Source organism: Uranotaenia lowii, chromosome 3, assembly GCF_029784155.1.
Source record: "Uranotaenia lowii strain MFRU-FL chromosome 3, ASM2978415v1, whole genome shotgun sequence".
NCBI classification, from domain to species: domain Eukaryota; kingdom Metazoa; phylum Arthropoda; class Insecta; order Diptera; family Culicidae; genus Uranotaenia; species Uranotaenia lowii.
The window spans coordinates 15,274,482-15,287,943 of record NC_073693.1 but is presented as its reverse complement, the minus strand read 5'-3'; the positions used below and the strand labels follow the sequence as shown (position 1 = coordinate 15,287,943).

The 13,462-nt window shown below is 34.3% G+C and overlaps 2 protein-coding genes across 2 annotated transcripts in view; one reads left to right on the top strand and one right to left on the bottom strand.

Annotated features, from left to right (window-relative positions):
• The window catches only part of LOC129750601 (electron transfer flavoprotein beta subunit lysine methyltransferase-like), a 324,916-nt gene that overhangs the window by 72,294 nt on the left and 239,160 nt on the right, over positions 1-13,462 (bottom strand). The gene's annotated exons all lie outside the window — the stretch shown is intronic.
• Positions 1-13,462, top strand: part of LOC129750599 (protein prickle-like) — a 73,875-nt gene that overhangs the window by 8,120 nt on the left and 52,293 nt on the right. Inside the window, exon 2 of the mRNA XM_055745563.1 lies at positions 11,364-12,138. Within this exon, the coding sequence (XP_055601538.1) occupies positions 11,364-12,138 (775 nt within the window). The remainder of the gene's footprint in view (positions 1-11,363; positions 12,139-13,462) is intronic.

Below are 13,462 nucleotides of genomic sequence, written 5' to 3'. Positions count from 1 at the left end.
CATGAAATTTTTGACAATTTTGACATTTTTGACATTTTTGACATTTTTGACATTTTTGACATTTTTGACATTTTTGACATTTTTGACATTTTTGACATTTTTGACATTTTTGACATTTTTGACATTTTTGACATTTTTGACATTTTTGACATTTTTGACATTTTTGACATTTTTGACATTTTTGACATTTTTGACATTTTTGAAATTTTTGACATTTTTGACATTGTTGACATTTTTGACATTTTTGACATTTTTGACATTTTTGACATTTTTGACATTTTTGACATTTTTGACATTTTTGACATTTTTGACATTTTTGACATTTTTGACATTTTTGACATTTTTGACATTTTTGACATTTTTGACATTTTTGAAATTTTTGACATTTTTGACATTTTTGACATTTTTGACATTTTTGACATTTTTGACATTTTTGACATTTTTGACATTTTTGACATTTTTGACATTTTTGACATTTTTGACATTTTTGACATTTTTGACATTTTTGACATTTTTGACATTTTTGACATTTTTGACATTTTTGACATTTTTGACATTTTTGACATTTTTGACATTTTTGACATTTTTGACATTTTTGACATTTTTGACATTTTTGACATTTTTGACATTTTTGACATTTTTGACATTTTTGACATTTTTGACATTTTTGACATTTTTGACATTTTTGACATTTTTGACATTTTTGACATTTTTGACATTTTTGACATTTTTGACATTTTTGACATTTTTGACATTTTTGACATTTTTGACATTTTTGATATTTTTGACATTTTTGACATTTTTGACATTTTTGACATTTTTGACATTTTTGACATTTTTGACATTTTTGACATTTTTGACATTTTTGACATTTTTGACATTTTTGACATTTTTGACATTTTTGACATTTTTGACATTTTTGACATTTTTGACATTTTTGACATTTTTGACATTTTTGACATTTTTGACATTTTTGACATTTTAGACAATTTTGACATTTTTGACATTTTTGACATTTTTGACATTTTTGACATTTTTGACATTTTTGACATTTTTGACATTTTTGACATTTTTGACATTTTTGACATTTTTTGACATTTTTTGACATTTTTTGACATTTTTGACATTTTTGAAATTTTTGACATTTTTGACATTTTTTGACATTTTTGACATTTTTGACATTTTAAACTTTTTAGACATTTTAGACATTTTTGAAATTTTAGACATTTGTGACATTTTAGACATTTTTGACATTTTTGACATATTTGAAATTTTTGACATTCTTAACATTTCTGACATTTTTGACATTTTTGACATTTTTGACATTTTTGACAATTTTGACAATTTTGACAATTTTGACAATTTTGACAATTTTGACAATTTTGACAATTTTGACAATTTTGACAATTTTGACAATTTTGACAATTTTGACAATTTTGACAATTTTGACAATTTTGACAATTTTGACAATTTTGACAATTTTGACAATTTTGACAATTTTGACAATTTTGACAATTTTGACAATTTTGACAATTTTGACAATTTTGACAATTTTGACAATTTTGACAATTTTGACAATTTTGACAATTTTGACAATTTTGACAATTTTGACAATTTTGACAATTTTGACAATTTTGACAATTTTGACAATTTTGACAATTTTGACAATTTTGACAATTTTGACAATTTTGACAATTTTGACAATTTTGACAATTTTGACAATTTTGACAATTTTGACAATTTTGACAATTTTGACAATTTTGACAATTTTGACAATTTTGACAATTTTGACAATTTTGACAATTTTGACAATTTTGACAATTTTGACAATTTTGACAATTTTGACAATTTTGACAATTTTGACAATTTTGACAATTTTGACAATTTTGACAATTTTGACAATTTCAACAAATTTGACAATTTCGACTATTTTGACAATTTTGACAATTTTGACAATTTTGACAATTTTGACAATTTTGACAATTTTGACAATTTTGACAATTTTAACAATTTTGACAATTTGACAATTTTGACAATTTAGAAAATTTTGACAGTTTTGACAATTTTGACAATTTTGACAATTTTGACAATTTTGACAATTTTGACAATTTTGACAATTTTGACAATTTTGACAATTTTGACAATTTTGACAATTTTGACAATTTTGACAATTTTGACAATTTTGACAATTTTGACAATTTTGACAATTTTGACAATTTTGACAATTTTGACAATTTTGACAATTTTGACAATTTTGACAATTTTGACAATTTTGACAATTTTGACAATTTTGACAATTTTGACAATTTGACAATTTTGACAATTTTGACATTTTTGACATTTTTGACATTTTTGACATTTTTGAAAATTTTGACAATTTTTTCGTGCTGTCTCAAACAACGGAATTTTTTTTTTTATTTAAAATATGTTTTTCATGTGAAAATTATCTGTCCAACGGCTGTCAAAGTGATTCAGATAGTAACTTTATGACTGTTTTAAGCCCTTCATTAGAACCAGCTCAGGTCGACATAAGTTGAGTCACCTGTTATGTGATGACGCAAATCGCAACTTTATGCCCATGTCAGCAAGAAAGCATTTTTTGACCCGCGGCAATTCCGGTCGCCTGGGTCCCACAAGTTTGACGAGTTCGGATCACTTTAGAGCCGCAGTGGTATCGCAATTTGACCTACAACTGCTTGAACTCCCCCAACCAAGCCCGGGACTCACAGCATCCCAAGCTCAATGTGACCCGTATCATATCCGTCATCATCTGGGACCAGCGAGATGAGTTTCGATGGCACTTTCCGAAGAAGAACGTGAGGTCTCGTTGTTGTTTTCTCTTTCCCCGTTTTTTCTGCTTGTCGTCTTCAACTTCGATACTTCGAGAGCAACATGACGAACGTCAAATTGCCTACTTACTTTGGAATCTGTTCGGGGGAAGAGGAGGGTCGATGTGTACAATCAGAGTACGCCCATCATCTTGCCGTAATTAGGTTGGATTTGATCCCCATGATCCATCCCCATCCAGAAAGAGGTTGGGAGCTTCCCGACTTTCGATTCGCTTGTCTGGATTGATGGATGAAATGGAATGGGTGGATGGATTTCGTGCTTGACGCAGATTAAGTATAAGTAAGGGGGAATCAATCCGATGAAATGGATATGGCGCATCGTCTCAGGGTCGTATAATGTATTATGCGTAATTGAACTATTGGAAGCGTTGAAAACGTTTAGGCACGATCGTAATTGAATTCCTTCTTCTAAATTATGTACAGGATTTATGGGCGCGAAAGGGTGGTATTATTTTTAAATTTGCTCCGATCCGGGAAGATGTCACGACTCGGCGGGATGGAACTAATCGATGGCATCTTCCCTGGCATTACCTGACTAAATATTATACGGGTTTCATCGCGGAAGAGACGTTTAAAATTAATACAGCGGGCAATTATCCTGACCTATCCGCTACGCGCCAAACGCGGCCATGCTCTAGTTGCTGGAGTCGTAACCCCACTTTTAATGTAATCACTAATCGCTCGCTACAATCTTGCTCATTCACCCACATTGTAATCGGCAATTTCGGCAAAACTGCCCCGAAAGCTCATCCCGAAAACATTCAACAACAATCTGGAAACAGACGCACGAAACCGTGACAAGCTCCAAAAGATAAGCCGCTCCAGTCGCCACGATTTGGGGAAGAAAACTAAAGAAAACACCATCGTCCACTAATCACTTAATTAGAGTGGGACTCCCCTTAGTAGCTATATCTTTTGGAGTCGTCAATCTCGCCTGTAAACGATCGTTCTCCGTACGAAATTAAGGAGAGCAACCAGATTAAAAGAGAAAAAAAATACACGTAGAGACTGACTAATTTCCACTTAAAACTACCCGACCTCACGTGACTTTCAAAAAAAGAAAAATGGCATATCCATTTGGCACAAGATGACATCCGACCAATTGATGGTGACGCCTGCAATCACGCTCAACCTTTCCCGGTCCCCAAAACCAAGAAAAAAAACTACAGCTAATAACAACCTTTTGCCGTCCGAAAAAAAAACATAATAAATCTATCCTCTAACCAGGAACCCCCCACCATTTAGCTCCATCAACCGAGGGACCCCTAGATATGATGGATGCCTAAAATATGCACCAACCAAAACGTTTTTCAGAGGGCAGTCGCAATTTTGGCGACCTCATTTCCATACAGCGACCGTCGAGGGGCCAAACCGACATCGTTTTATTGTTGTTCGAGTTCGAGAAAATGGTTGTGGATAGTTTGTGGAGGGGTTTTTTTTTCGTTGGTCATTTTGCTGATAATCAGCAATTACCTTCCTACCAGCCGAAAAAAAACCTGAAAAATCAACTGGACGACGACGAAAGTTAATTGCTACCCCTGGCTGCCCGATTTCTTTCCACGGGAGGACTTCTCGGGAACGAATGTTGATGTTTGTGGAGATTGTGACAAAATGGGAACTGTCATTCGGTTTTGTTTTGCAGGTTGAGAATTATTTTAATTTCGTTGCCAGCGATATGGGAGTAGGTTAATAAATTTGAACGAAGAGCTTTGGCGCCAGTCGGAAGTTAATTTTGGTTTTGTTTATCCACATCTTGATTCGAGCGGTAAGCTTCATTGTCCAATTGCTGTGATTGTTGGATTAACTACAGCCATAGAATTCTTGGCAGGGTGAAATTTTTCGTAGTTCTTTAATGAAATAACTTGATAAAAGATTTCTCCTCCTTTTATCGTAAACGTAGAGACAGTAGGTAATGTTATTATAAAACTTTGAGGCTTCGACGAAATGAGGTTATTGCATTTTCCATTTTGTTCTGCACTTAGTAATGATCGATTAGATAACTTTTGATTGATGTGTCCGATTTTATGCCATTTGAAGGCTTTTGAATATTGGAAAAGTTTCCGTTAATATTATTTGAATCAAAACGATTACGTCACCTGACGCTAGTATTTTTTCGTGATTCGATTTAAGCCAGAGTTGATGAAGACTAAGCTCAACGAATGCTCGATTTTGGTTGTGAGACGAAGTTGTTGTTGTTCGAAACATGAGACAGTCTCAGTGAGTCCCATAGAAAATGGGAGACATTGAGACTGACTAGAGACCAACTGTCTTGTAGTGTTAAAAATGCTTTAGAGTACAAACACAGTAAGCGCGAGGCGAATTGCGAGACGAATTGTTCATTCACCGGATGAATTTCGCAAGTCCATTTTACAAGGCTGGCCACAGTGCACGCGAATTACGAAGCACTAAAAAAACTTCGGTGTTTCGCAAAAATGAATCATACATGGGAAAATCTTTGCAAACAATCCGTGTAAATTCCGAAAAACCGCGTGAATTCCGGAAAACCGCGTAAAAAAATCTAACGAATCCCAGAGCCACGGTGTCAAGAATATGTGAGGACATCAGAAAATGGATTTTTGACGTCATTTTGAAATCCAAGATGGCGGCTTCCGCCTAACTTCAAAATGCTCTCAGTGACTCAATCTCGAAATCCAATATGGCGGCTTCCGCTTAACTTTTTAATATTGTAACTAAATGACTGAAAATAACAAAATAACAAAATAATAAAAAAAATAACAATATTACGACAAAAAAAAAAATACGTGACTCTGACAAAATAATGAGAAAAATATGACAAATGTGATAAAAGTATGAAAAAAAAATAGAAAAAAAAATGATAAATTTGACAAAGCCACGTCCAAAATATTCAAAAATCAAATAAAAATGTGAAGGATGACATTAATGTAAAAACAAAATAAAAAAAAATTGTCAAAACTTTAAAAATAAATAGTCAGTTTACTATAATAACAAAACTCGAAAAAAAAACTTCGACAAATATTTGACAACATCATGGAAAATATGATAAATGTGATATAAACATGACTACTATAATAGCTAATTAAACATGACAAATATGACCAAAATATTAGAAATGTGATAAAAATATGCCAAAGCTATGACACAAATATGATAAAAATGTAACTAATATGTGACAAAAAAAAATTATAAAAAAAAATTGACAAAGATTTTTGTTCTTTTAATTTCATTTTTTCATTTTTCGTATTTTTGTCATAGTTCTGTCAGGTTGCTTTGATTTGATTGTTAATGTTATTTTTTAATAGTTTTGTTTTTTTTTTTTGTTTGATTATAATCGTTTTACATATTTCATCGTTAAACATATTTTCTCTCAAGTCGAAAAATCTTATTCGGTACATCTGTTCGATGATTACTTTTGGACCCGAACTTACGGACATCGGCTCAGAAGGCAACTAACTTGCTAACTGAAAATACATATATCATGATCCCATGGTTTTGTCTTAGTTTTGACATATTTTGTGATTATTTCGTCATATTTTGATAATATTTGTCAAATTTTGTTAACATATTTTTATTATTCTATTCGGATTTTTGTCATATTTTGTGAAACTTTTGTGATTTTACTGTCGTATTTGTCATCATCTTGACAGTTTTTTTTACATATTGTTGTCAGAATTTTGTAACATTTTTATCTCATTCTTCATAATTTTGTAAGATTTTTGCCATTTTTTTTGTAAAGATTTTATCATTATTTTTTCATATTTTTGTAAGAACTTTATCATATTCTAGCCTAAGGTTACCATATTGCCCGGTTTTATCCGGGTATGCTCGGATAATTTATATAAAACTAGCTGATCCCATACGAACTCCGTTTCGCATTTAATTTAGAATATGTCATGAACAGTGTGAATGAATGTCAATTGCCAGGCATTTTCAGATGCATTGTTAGGCAATAATTACAAAAAATGTTGAACACGTAATATGGACGATCATTTTTTTTCTATCACATGTTACTATATTTAAAATCAGGAATCAATTGACCGTTCCAAAAAACTCCCGTATATGAATTTTCGTCTCGATGCGATACAAAATTATTGCCAAAAAAGTTGCCCTTTCGTTGGCCTCTTTAACAAACTTCGAAATCGATTGTTCTTCCCTCAAAATTCCCGTGTGCAAATTTTCAAATCAATGCATTGCATAATAACGTCAACATCACAAAAAACAGTGAATAGTTGATATGGATAACCCTTTTAACGGACCTCTGACCCAAAATTGGACAGTTGGAATCAATTGTTCGTCCATAATATTTCTTATGTGCAAATTTTTACCTCAATCCGATGTATAATAACCTCAATATCACAAAAATATTGAAAAGGTAACATGGATGACCCCTTTTGTTGGCCTCTTACACTGAATTTGATGCCTAAATTCGATTGCACGTCATTCAAAACTCTCGTTTACTGATTTTCATCTGAATCCGATGTTTAATAACGTCAATACAGCAAAAATACCAAACAGCTAATATGGACAACCCCTTTAACTAGCCCCTCACACAAAATTGAATACCGACAATCGACGGCCCGGCCCTAAAAATATCCGTGCGCAAATTTTATTCTCTATCCGATGTATAATAACGTCAATATCACAAAAATATTGAAAAGTTAATATGGACGACCCCTTTTGCCGGTCCCTTACATTAAATTTGATACCTAAGATCGATTGCATGTCATTCAAAACTCTCGTGTACCAATTTTCATCTGAATCCGATGTATAATAACTTCAATATCGCAAAATAGCGAAAAGTTTATATGGACGAACCCTTTTGTTTGCCCCTCACACAAAATTTGAAATCGGAAATCTATTGCCCATCCCTAAAAACTCTCGTGTATCAATTTTCATCTGAATGCGATGTATAATAACGTCAATATCGCAAAAATAGCGAAAAGTTAATATGGACGACCCCTTTTGTTGACCCCTCACACAAAATTTAAAACCTGAAATCGATTGCCCGTCCCGAAAAACTTTCGTGTACAGATTTTCATTTGAATCCGATGTACAATAACGTCAATATTGCAAAAACAGTGAAAAGTTCATATAGACGACCCCTTTTGCCGACCCCTGACCCAACATGCAATACCTCAAATCAATTGCTCATCTCTGAAGACCTACACGTGGAAATTTTCAGCACAATCCGACAAAAAATAACGTCAATATCGTGAAAACAATATTTGTGTTGTATGGACGACCCCCTTCAAAAGGGGTCATCCGAAATTCTGAAAACATTTTTCATCATTCCTGGTCCTAATGAGCATCCATGCCAAATTTCAGCTCTCTAGCTCTTAAAACGGCTGAGTCTATAGAGGACAAACAAACAAACAAACAAACAAACAAACAAACAAACAAACAAACAAACAAACAAACAAACAAACAAACCCACAGAAATTGCTTTTTATATATATAGATAAGAGAAAAGTCCGATCCAGCCCGGTTGCCCGGATTTCATTGAAAACAGCCAGGATTTTGCCCAGATTAGTTCACTTTATTTAACAAATAAATAAAAAAAAAACTGTTGTGTTGCACATTTTTAAATTTATGCGTTCAATTCATAATTTTATGAGAATTTTTTTAAAATAATCTTGAAAGATTGGAAGCCTAAAAAACTATATTAAATAAACTGATGAGTTTTTGTGAAAAAAAATTATTTCAAGTTTTTTATCTAGATTTTGGTGGAGTTTTCAGGATTTTGAAAAAAATTGCCTGGATATTGCCCGGATTTTTGGTCGACAATTTAGAAACAAATGCCCGGGTTTTGCCAGGGTTTCAAATCAAATTGTTAGGATTTATCCAGCCCGTTTAGGTGTTGAAAAAAATTCTGATAACCTTATTCAAGCCTATGGATGACCACACGATGGCCCGCGACCAACTTTTTGTGGTCCGCGAAGTTTTTTTTTTTTGGAAAAAGCCATGTTCTGAAAACTAAACGCTTTTTGAGTCTGAATAGATATAGATATCTTTTGGATAAATTCAAAACTTAGATCTGAAAATCACCAAACATAATTTGAAACATGGGCATTATTTTTCTCAAAATCGATCATTTTTGCATCTATTCCCCTTTGGCTCTGAGGGCCTCATATAATTTTACAAAAAAAGGTAACTGTCATTGAATAAAAAACAATTACAATTACAATTACAAATTGTAAGGTATTTGAAGCATTATCATTAAATTTCATTACACATTTTTCAATGTTTTCCGATTATGCTTTGGTGTCATCATATCATTGGTATAAAAAGTACTTAAATATACTCTAATTTCAATATTCAGGAGTTTTTATAGCCTCAGAAAGATATTAAGATCGTATTGAAATCGTTTAGATATCGAAAAAAATCACAGTTAGAATCAATCTTTTACAACAACCTCAAATATTTGTAATTTAAATTCTATTTCAACAATTTCGTGCATTCATCAAAACTTGATAGCTTTTGTAATTTATGTAAAAAATCGAAAGTTTACTCTGTAAATTTTTCCAATTTGTTATTCTTTGCTAAGCTTTTTCAGAAAAGGTTGTATTTATGAGAATTAAACCAAGCCCAAAATACTTTAATTGGCAACGTACCTTGTATCAATCAATAATAAATACTAGACATAATTTGCAGATGGGTAGTAGAATTCTAGAACCAGTTTTACACTGATGAATCTCTCAAGTGAACGATTTTGAACGAACGAGATACTGGAAAATTTGAAAAAGGTTGGATTAAAAGTTCGTTAAAAAATTAATCTTTTAAATGTCAAAAGCTTGTGAAAGTTACCTTTTTTCAACAATTCAACATTTGACATTTTTGAGATGGATAAACTAAAGAGATTAAAAATACATGAGTTGGAAGGGATAATTAATTTCGTATTGCATAATATTTCTATTATTTTTCAAATGGAGCAAAATTTGTAAAAAATATGCTAGTAACAAAAATGATTTATTAAGACGAATCTTTACTCAATGTTACCGAGTAAAAAGTTTTTTCATGGCGATTAATATCTGCGGTTTTTTTTTTTCTTTGAATACTCCAGGACTTTTTTTTGGTCCACCAGCCACTATTATTTCTGAAATTCGGCCCACCTTTTGAAAATTTTGGCCACTCATGTTCTAGCCCATTTGTCAATTTTTTGCATTTCAGTGCCAAGTTTTTACCATATTTTTACTACATTTGTAATAATTTTTTCAAAGTTTGATCATGTGTCTGTCAGATTTTTGTGATTGTGAGTGGAAAATCGGACTATTGTGGGGGTTTCATGTGCTTTTCAGTCACTTCCATCATTTAAAAGTTTATCGGAAGCCCCCATATTGGATTATAAGATGACGACGGACAACGTACTCAACTTCGTCTTATAATTTGGATGCTAGAATGTTTTCAGCACGTATCCGGGCTGTGAAAGTCCGGACTATTTTAAAGTATAACCTAGCTATATCCGAGCATTTGATCAGCATTGTCGACCATAATTCCGGGCAATATCTGGACAATTCTAATAAAAAATCAGGAATCATTTAACAAAAAAAAACAAATAGAAATTTTTCAACAATACTCACCAGTGGATTTTTAATGGTGTTTAAGGATTCCAAAAAAACTTCCATGATTTTAACAACATGTTAAAAAAAATTGGTTGAACTCTTAAAAAAAGTTAATTACAACACAACGTTTTTAAATATGACTTTTCATGTACAGTGAATACATCCAGGTGAAAACAGGGCTTTTTTCAAAGACATTCGAGCAACCAGGCCGGATCGGACTTTTTCCTAATTTTATATTGAAAAATGACATTTTTTTGTCATTTTTGACATTTTTGTCATTTTTTGACATTTTTTGTCATTTTTGTCATTTTTGTCATTTTTGTCATTTTTGTCATTTTTGTCATTTTTGTCATTTTTGTCATTTTTGTCATTTTTGTCATTTTTGTCATTTTTGTCATTTTTGTCATTTTTGTCATTTTTGTCATTTTTGTCATTTTTGTCATTTTTGTCATTTTTGTCATTTTTGTCATTTTTGTCATTTTTGTCATTTTTGTCATTTTTGTCATTTTTGTCATTTTTGTCATTTTTGTCATTTTTGTCATTTTTGTCATTTTTGTCATTTTTGTCATTTTTGTCATTTTTGTCATTTTTGTCATTTTTGTCATTTTTGTCATTTTTGTCATTTTTGTCATTTTTGTCATTTTTGTCATTTTTGCTGAACGATTTTCTGATGATTTCTAAATAAGTCTATTTCGATCTCAAACGAGTTCCTATAACATAAAAAATGCTTGTATAATTGAAATGAACTCCACCGTGTTTCCCAGTTAGTTAACCACCCCCTGCTTGAGGAATCCATTAATCCAGCTGTGTTTTGAAAGTCACAGTCAAATCTGGGGCCTCTGAATGGCGGCGTGGCCTTTCTACGCCTATTAGTTGCTCCACGCAATATCATCACGGCTCTCTGTTGAAATCTATTAGATTATCTCCTCCTGTTAATCAAATTTTCTAACATCGTTTTCTTCTCTATCGTTTGCAGGATTCATCCCACCTCTCTTCAGCAGCAGCAGCAACAGCATCAATATCAGCAAACGATGTCGTATCCGTACCAGAAACCCGTCTACGACTACGACGTCAACAACAGCCGGGTTTCGCTAAATTCCCCACAGCATGGGCCACCTCAGCCTGGCGTGGGTTATGGCGTGGGCCATCATGGTGGCAAGGTGGGCCCACCTCAATCGCTGCTTCAGTCCCCCTCGGTTTCGGACTTCCTCCCGCCACTGCAGCCAAACAACGGACCCCATCAGGAGTGTCCTGGTCCCGGATCCCGTAGCATTTACGCCGCTCATGCCTTGTCTCAGCCTTCGAGTAATCTGCCACCCCAGCAACATCTGCAGCACCATCCGGGACCTTATCCGGGGATGCCACCTGGACCCGGAGCACCTGTCGGGATGTATCATCATTCACCAAGAAGTGGGAGCGCGAGCAGTCAACATCATTCCCCGTCACCCTCGGGACCTCCTCCTCCCCCTTCCTCGGCCCATCATCCTCACCAGCTGTCGTCGCAAACCTTCGGCAGTGGAGTAGGAGGTCCTCCCAGCAGCTATCACCTCGGTCAACACCATCCGGCAGTTGGCGGCATGGGGGGCATGGGAGGACCTTTGCCGGGCGGCCCGGGAGGGGTCGGTGGAGTTCCTGGACCAGGAGGAGTCGGAGGAGGCGGTGGCGGCCATAATTATTCCCAGTCCGACGACGACAGCGGCTGTGCCCTGGAAGAGTACACTTGGGTTCCTCCGGGCCTTCGGCCAGACCAGGTGAGTGTCTCCCTTCCCTTTCTTCCATCCAATCATAATTATGTCGATTGGCAAAAGGTAACAATTAGCATGTGCGTGTGTGATGGCTCCTTTCTTCTTAACTGGCAACGCAACGCAACGCAGCTAGGAGTACCGATAAAGGAATTTCCAATTTAATTATACAATATTTAAAACGTATGGAAAACGGCAAACGAGGCGAAGGCTAACATGGACATCGAAACGCTTCCGAATGGTTGGTTGGTCCGATTCCGATCAGAAGCAACCGAGCAAATACCACCGTCTCGCGTCGGTCGGTCCCAAAACAAGTTTATCGAGTTGATCGGCCCCAACAACTAGCTAGTCAGACGCTGGAGGATGCCTATAACTCTCACCAGGAATGCTTGGAAGAAAAAAAAAAGCATCCGAGGGGAAAGGACGCAAGATGCGTAAAAATAACACCCCGGTTGAGTGCTCCCGACTACCGTCAAGTAGGGGAAACTTTGAACTATCAATTTTGAAATTTTCTTACTGAAAACTTCCAACAAATCACACCCGAGTTACGGTTACGGAGTTACCTTCCCGGTACGTACGTATGCGTACGCGTAGAGAAGTGACAAGGTACCAACTCCTTCCTCGTTTTCTCGTAAAGCTGCAAAGAGTTGATATTTTACAGAGAAAAATGGTTGAGTGCGCACTCTTGATTAAGTCTTTGGAATGTTTTAATGTTGATAGCAATCAATAATTTTGCACCGGCATGCCAGTCCTATAAAAGTCCTGAGACGCTTGATCACGGAATTTATTGTAGTACTTGATTTGGTCAAGATTTGTTTAATTCTCGGTTCTGATTGCGAGTTTTGGTTGAGCTGAGATGACATCTTCCAGTTGGCTATTTAAAAAAATTCTCGACATTTACTCTCTGTTTTGATCATTATCACCTACGCCAGAATTTTCGGTCCATATAAAACTATCTGCCAAGCTAATCTCTAGAACAAGGGTGAGCAACCTTTTGCAGAAACCGGCTAAATTGAATTTGAAATATTTTCGGCAGGACGCACTCAAAATAATATTTATTAATAGTAAGAAGAGCTTTACGTAATTTTTACGACAAATTTTTTACGATAAGTGAGACAAAAAAAAACTAACTCGTGTTTTACAGAAAACAGAAATTTTACACTTTTTTTTAATACGGAGAGGATAATATCAGCCAAAATCGACCAAGTACCTGCATAACTAAATCTTGGTCATTTGTTAATAATTTGAATTTGTATATCGATTTTAACTTTTTCACTGATCTTTCTTACAAACAAAAACATTTTTTTCCCTTTTTTTTTATTAGAAATGAAAA